Raw genomic sequence first — 7,002 nt, forward strand, 5'->3', positions numbered from 1 at the left:
AACCTACCCATAATACCCGCATAAATTTCAACATAGAGCAGATGCAGGAGAAAGACGGACTGAAACAAATCCTGGGGTGTGGTCTTCATGTTTTTCCCATCTTGTTTTTAGAGAGTGGTTTTGGTTTGTGTAATGACAGTATTTATAAGGTACAATAAAGGAACTTGCACTAAGGAGCAAGCTTGCAATGTTCCTGTCTACCTCCCTCCACGCCCCTGCTTTCTAGAAGACAAAGTACACAGCACAGACAGAAACCATTACACTATGCTCTTAGAGAAAAAACAAAATATATGTATTAGGGAACATTAAATGTTTTGAAAGGGTTAATGAGAAAAGCATTTTCTTTACATGGACTGAATTTTTTTCTTGGAGACATGCTTTCCTACTAAAGGAAAGGCTGGAGAAGCATTTTATGGTTGACCAGACAAGGCACCTCCCCTTGGACAGTGCCTCGGACAGTGTGGACGGGGGGCTGGGGCACCTGACACCCTTGGCCCATGCTGGCAGGGACTGACTGGAGACAAAGTGTTCTTGAGGGGCAAAGATGGGCGGCACCTCAGGCCCAGCTGCTCATTGCTGAATCTTACACTTTTCAAGAACTGTTGGGGTGTGACTTCGCTCTCCCTGGTAGAACCGCCCCGGTCCTTGGAGGTGGCTTGGTGGCTGCAGGCTGTGTAACTCAGCATCCTTTCTTGTTTCTGATAGCAGGGAAGCCTGTGGTAGCAAAAGCGCCCCCATGCAGGGGCTTGGAGTTCTGGTTTGTGTGCCTCTAACTTTGTGGCATGGAGGCCATGGTGAACCGCCATTTTCTCTTCTAGAATCTGTCCGAGAGCCGTCATGAGTGCCTGAGCCTCAGTGGTCTCAGTGTTCAAAATTGATCTGCTTTTGACTGGTGCTTGGCTCCGGGTAGTAGCTGGGACGGGCTTGCACCTTTGAGGAAAATCCCAGCCTTTAATTTTTTTCCTGGAGAAAATCCACTGGAAAAAGAGCCTCAGCCTGTTTTTGAAGAAGCTTTCTGTCGGCCCCTGCTTCTTCTCTGGCGTCACCTGGAGATATTTCCTCCCAAAAGGGCTTATCATTCCCCTCACCTGGGCAGGGCGGCTCACGCTTCCAGCTTGAGAGGTCCCTGATTCTTTACACCCTTCTTCATGCGCTCCTGGTTTAGGCCTCAGAGAGTCCTCTCTCTCGTCGGCCGGGGCGGGTGTCTTGCTCTGGCTCTTCCGTAAATCCTGAAGTTTTGAAGTCTTGGGCTTCTCCTGCCCCTGGCCACTCCTTTGGGTCTTTGTGAAGCCACTTAGCACCCGGGAAGCTAACCTGTCTCCAGTGGGCACTGTCTGGGAATGGCACTGGGGCCCCTGAGAGGCCAAGTTGTCTGCAATAGGGGACATGTGTTTGGGACCGTCTTGAAGCTGGCTGTCTGACTGTACCTCCACTTTGGGCGTATAGTCGCTAACAACCTCTGTGCTAAGGCCTGGCTCACCTGGATGCCGGAAAACAGACATTCTAGGGAGCAGGGAGATTTTCCTTGTCCCCAGGGCCTCTACACTCCCCATAGGTACATTTGTGGTTTGGGGGTTTGTCAACGTATTTGTTCCCGAGATACCTCTAGGCTGTGGTTGAAGAGCAGAGAGCTTCTTAGCTTCCACAGCCTCCCTGGCTTCTTCAGCTCCCAAAGACTGGGACCCTAAGTTCACCCCCAGCATTGTTACCCGATGGCTGGAGTCTCGTGAGGCCTGACCACCACTCTCCTCTCTTGGTTCATTCCTGGCCTTTGCTGAACTTAGATGTGACTCTAGGCTGTCCCTTTTGGCCCCCTCTACAGTCTCTCTCTTCCAGATTCTGCCCACAAGTCTGCGAGTGAGGGACTGGGAGGGCGGCTTTCCCTCCTGTTCAGTTAGAGAGGCCTTTGGGGGCCCATAGTGGTCACCAGATGGGATCCATTCTACGGTCCTCTGGATTTCCTCACACACAAGTGAGGGAGCTAGGAGAGGCCTCACCAGGCTGGAAATTGACTTTTCTGTTATCACCTTCTTTACCAAATCGGCCTGCGGAGGTTTTCCTAGGAACTCCGCAAACTTGACTGTTGAGTGGGCCCCAGATACACAGGTGGCTGAGGGGTAAAAGCTAACCTGTTGAATGGGTGAGGGTTGAGTCTTTTTCGACTTAAAGAAATTTATGAGCTGCAGGATCTTGAGGGGTAGGCCCCATCTGTGCTTTACCCAAAACCTTTTAACATGGGTGTCTAGCATCTTTCGAATGTCTGGATCAAGGAAGGAAACCCTACGGGAGGTGTTCACATAGGGTTTCCAACCCTTCAAAACTCCCAGATTTCTGGTTTCCATGTGAGTATCAGACTTGGGGGAAGCATGATTAAGAGCAAGCCAGGATTGACACACATTCCCAGGCCTCAGACCCTCACTGATCTGTCCTAAATTCTTGCCCAAAGGACCTTTCAGGATATTTTCCAGATTCTTGTCTAAGCGCCTTAGTAAATCAATTCCTGAGTCATTCCTCAAGAGCCGCAAGTCACTCTCTGACTCCTCAGGGTTAACCCCATAAAACTTTACTCGGGAGCTTCCTGAGCTCCTGGAAGGGTCTTCTGGGACCTCCCCCAGAATGTGCCCCAGGCCTTGGCCCAGGTCCTGGCTCAGCTGAAACCCCACCTTCTGTGCATCCTTGCTACTTTCACCTGTAAGGGAAGAGGGCCGTGAGGGCCCATGCTGGCCCTTTGCCTCGCACATCCCTGGTAATTCACCTTGAAGCTGCCTTGTTTCTAAAGACTCTTGGATCCTTTGGGGCAGCTCCCACCGGTGTTGGATGAGCCACTTTTGGAGATGTTGTTCCAGTTGCTTCCGGAGCTCAGGACTGATTGGAAAATTCTTAGGGAGGATAGATACTGCCCAGCTGTCCTCAGAAAGATTGGAAGTAAAGACATTAAAGGCTTCCTGAGGTTTTTTGACTCCAGAGCATAAAGAACACTCATCTAGTTGCTTCTGCAACAAGCACCATTCTGAAGGTTGAACCTCAGTTGGGTTAAAAGATTGTGGATTATACTGTGCTGTAGGATAAGATACTTCACGGGGCCTAATTTGGGGTGGAGAGGAAGGTGGTTGGATTGGGAGGGAGGACTGGGGGTGGACCTGGGTTTGGACCCGAGCCAGAGGTGGGGGCTGAAATTGAGGCATTGTTGGAATAAAGGGCCGGGCTTGGAATTCCAGATGGAACAAGGGCTGGGACTGGGAAAGCAGTGGAGATGTTTTAGCTTGCATTTGAACTGGGCAGGCATTCAAAATTCCATTGAAAAGGAAAGAAGGAGATTGTGGTGCTGAAGGGCTCTCAGAGATCCAGGCAGTAGCCACCAGGGATTCACTGTGCAGAGAAGGGAGACCCCAGAAAAGCTGGTTATACTTCTGCTGTAGATGGTTCCCCAGCACACTGGGATATGAGAGCTGTGGAGGACCTGGCAGTTGGGAGGGTGTGGTGTCCTGCTCAGCATCCAGTGATTTCAACATATTCCCTGAGGAATTCAGGTGGCGGTCTGGGCTCATTCGTTTTAGATATGATTCATGTTTTTCTTTCTCCTTCCAAATCTTGATCTCAACTGTCTTTGTGATTTGTATCTCCGGGAGCTTCTGGTCATCAGAGCTGAGCAAAGAGGGGCGACTAGCCTCTGTCTGTCTGTCTGTGGGGCTTCCCAAGAATGAAGCCTTTGGTGGGTCGTGGGAAAGGTGCTTTTTCTGCGGTTCACACTGTGAGGAGGTCGCGGGGCACAAGGCTTTGGCAGCTGCTTGCCACCGGGACAGGGCTGAAGTGGGACAGCTTGAGTGACCAAGGCCTGAAATGCCTGGGGCAAGAGAAGCTGACCAAGGGGTATGTGGAGACATGCTCTGTGGGACAGTGCCCAGTGGGAGAGTCAGAATTGAGTTTGGCAGTGCTGGGGCTGTCAGAGGTGGAGGGCAGCCCTCTGAATCAGGCGGACATGGTAAGGGAGGAGGAGGAGCAACTGGCCAGGGTGAAGGGCTGTCAGGCGGAAGGGAAGGCTGAAAGGAACTCAGTAATGTGTGTGGATGAACAGAAACTGAGGAGGTTGTCGAGCCTGGAGAATTGCTGGAGGCCAGCGGTGGAGGATGTGTGGTCAGAGGAGCCATCGGGGACATGGCAGGAGCAGCTTCTTCCACAGGCTCCCCGCATAGCTGGTGGGCTCCAGCAGGCACTGCTTTGCAAACCTCACCAGAGGGGTCCTGACGTGAGGGCTGATGAAAGCTGCCCTTGTCAGGGAGCTTCCCGATGCGGCTGCAGGAAATGGGAGGCAGAAGCTGCAGCCAGGAGCAGATGGGGCCCCGGAGGGCTGGGCAGGCCAGGCAGGGGGGCGGGGGGGCACCTCCTCTGCCGCAACACTGACATCATAATGCACCTGCTGTTGCTCACCCCAGGGCTTTAGCCACACCCTCTCATGGCTCCCCATCCCTGGGCTGGGGTCACTTGTAGGTTTTGAGAGGAAGGAGGACCCAGGAAAGAAGGGGAAGATTCTTTACCTTTGTAGAAGTGAAACCATGTTGCGAGTGCTCTCCAGTTCCTGCAGATAGTCTCTGCAAGCTGAAAATCAGGAGACTGGGTCATGGTGGGGAAGGCAGAGGCCTAAGAGTCTTTCAGGAGACTGAGGAGTGCCAAGTCCCTTTAAAGGCAATCTTTGAGGTATTACACTCTGGAGCCCAGGCATCAGTGTCTAAGGCCATGTGTCCCTGGCAGTGATGGCAAGGCTCATGGATGGGTTTGTCATTTGCAAAGTGCTTCCACATTCACTACCCCCCGGTGGCCCTTATCGCTGCTCTGTAGGGGAGAAAGGCCAGTAGTCATCTCAGAGGAATCTGAGCAAAGTTAAACAACTTGTTCATAGTTGGACCTGGAGGTCCCACCTCCCAGCCAGGCACCATTGGTCCCCTACAGCCCACAGAGCCCATTTCCAGGCCCTTCATGGCTTCATTCTGAGCACAAGTTTCTGGAAAGTATCCGGGCTCAAATCTCCTTCCCAGGATCCTGCTCAAAGCTGTTTTCTGAAGAATGGACTCTGCCACTGGAATCCTCAGAGACCATGGAGCTGGGCCCTCAGGGACAGGAAGGGTGGGAGCTAACTTTTGGGACATGCAGGGCTGAGTGGCAGGGGCTCACCTTTCAAAGCTCCGCCTTTCTTCCTGTTCCTGCTCCTTCCCTTCGGCTGTACTTGATGCTGATTGATGAGGAAAAAAAAGGCGGGGGATGGCACCAAATTTTAACTCTCCTTTTCTAAGACAAGATGCCCAGTGTTCATGGACAGTGTGACTGTCTTCTAACTCATGGAGCTCTGTGGGTTTTTTCCCCTTTTATTTAATTTTAAAGTGGGTAACAATATTTTCAGTTTTTCTTTGAAGAATGCAAAGAGGGATTTTCTAAGTGATACCTACTACGGATTTCCTCTATCATTGTTTCTCTCATCAAGAAACACACACATCCTCAGACCTAAGTGCCCGTGTGACATCTGTTCGATAGGGTTCTGCTTCCCAAGGCCAGACCTGCACTCCAGCCTCTGCTCTGAGGCTCTCGGGGGGCTCAGCACTGCCTCAGATCAGCCCCAACACAGAGGAAAAGCTCACTTGTGACACCTGCCATGGGAAGGTGGCTTGTGAACCAGAGCTCAGGGATCACTCTTCCTGCAGACTAAACTGAGGAATCCAGTCCTGAGCCACTGGTTGCTGCGTTTGGGACTTGCCCTGGACTCTTGATCTCAGATCCTGGGCTAGAAATCCTCATGTCCACCCTAACCCCTGTCTGGCCTGACTTGTCCCTAGAAAAATGATGTTCTATACTCTCCTGGGAGTTCCCATCCTGGGTGTTACTCTAGGTGATTTAGAAAAATGGAAATAATAATAAGGAAAAAAAAAAAAGAGAATCTCCGTTGGGCTTGAGCTGAACCCCGAAGATTCTTTACCTTCTTGATGTTTCTTTGTTTCCTGGGTGGTGGTAAGGATGGACTCCCCGGCAAGCAGGGGAGTAACAGGAGGAAAAGCCCCAGTCCGCAGAGGACGGCGAAGATGGTGTCCGTAACCCAAGAAGTCGGACTGGAGCTCAGCCAAGTAGCAATAACGCTGTTCAAAGAGAAGAGATTCTCCATCTTCTGAACTGCACGGTTGCCTTCAGGCAATGGAGCACTGGGAGTCTGCAGGAGGGCAAAACCTCCTGTCTGCATCACAAAGCTATGGCCTTGTCACAAAGGGCTCTTGTGGGTGGAAGAGGGGCAATGGGGGAGGGCATAAGAGGACTTGGCTGAACCACTCCCCCTTCCCCACCATCTGGCCTCAGTGGTCCCTGTACCTCCTGGGGTTTCTAGATCTCTCCTTCCAACTCCTCATCCCATCAGAGAGGCCTCAGCCAGTTTTCTATTCTTTCCGTCTGGAACCAAGATACTACCTGGTTCCCCCATCTTTTAGAGCTGCTGACTCGAGGCCCATCAGTTTCAGAGCCTCTGACAACCTGATGTTGACCCTGAAATTTTGGCTGTTTCCCCAGGATGTCCTTTGTCCTCAACTCCAACTTCCCCACATGATGTTTGTGTCTTGTATAAATCCAGCCACAGAATTTAGGTTCCTTTCACACTTATTAGTTTTGTGACCTCTGAGTAGTGTGTGTTTTAGAGCATTTTATATCAGAAGGACCTCCACACAAAAAATTAATTTTTTTTTAATTCATAAGTATGAAAGAATTACAAGTAGTTAAACTTTCAGATGATATTCTTGTCAGTTTGTAGCATTTCTTGTTTAATTGCAGTGTAGATGATTTACAGTGCTATGTTAGTTTCAGGTGTACAACAAAGTGATTCAGTTATACATATAGATAGATACATACTTTTTCAGATTCTTTTCCATTATCGGTTATTACAAGTTATCAGTTATTACAGGTCCCTGTGCTGTACAGTTGATCCTTGTTGTTTATCTATTTTATACCTAGTCATGTGTATTTGTTAATCCC

General features: G+C 50.4%; 2 protein-coding genes across 2 annotated transcripts in view; one reads left to right on the forward strand and one right to left on the reverse strand.

Moving 5' to 3' along the window:
- The window catches only part of LOC102525112 (zinc finger protein 658-like), a 65,429-nt gene that overhangs the window by 55,481 nt on the left and 2,946 nt on the right, over window positions 1–7,002 (forward strand). The gene's annotated exons all lie outside the window — the stretch shown is intronic.
- LOC102524864 (spermatogenesis-associated protein 31A6-like) lies at window positions 271–6,633 on the reverse strand. Its single transcript, XM_015252324.3, has 4 exons — window positions 5,966–6,633; window positions 5,170–5,227; window positions 4,536–4,596; window positions 271–4,293 (listed from the first exon to the last, which is right to left on the reverse strand). The coding sequence occupies exons 1-4, from the start codon at window positions 6,221–6,223 to the stop codon at window positions 411–413; spliced, it is 4,260 nt and encodes a 1,419-aa protein (XP_015107810.2). The 5' UTR covers window positions 6,224–6,633; the 3' UTR covers window positions 271–410.

This window comes from Vicugna pacos, chromosome 4 (genome assembly GCF_048564905.1).
Source record: "Vicugna pacos chromosome 4, VicPac4, whole genome shotgun sequence".
NCBI classification, from domain to species: Eukaryota; Metazoa; Chordata; class Mammalia; order Artiodactyla; family Camelidae; genus Vicugna; species Vicugna pacos.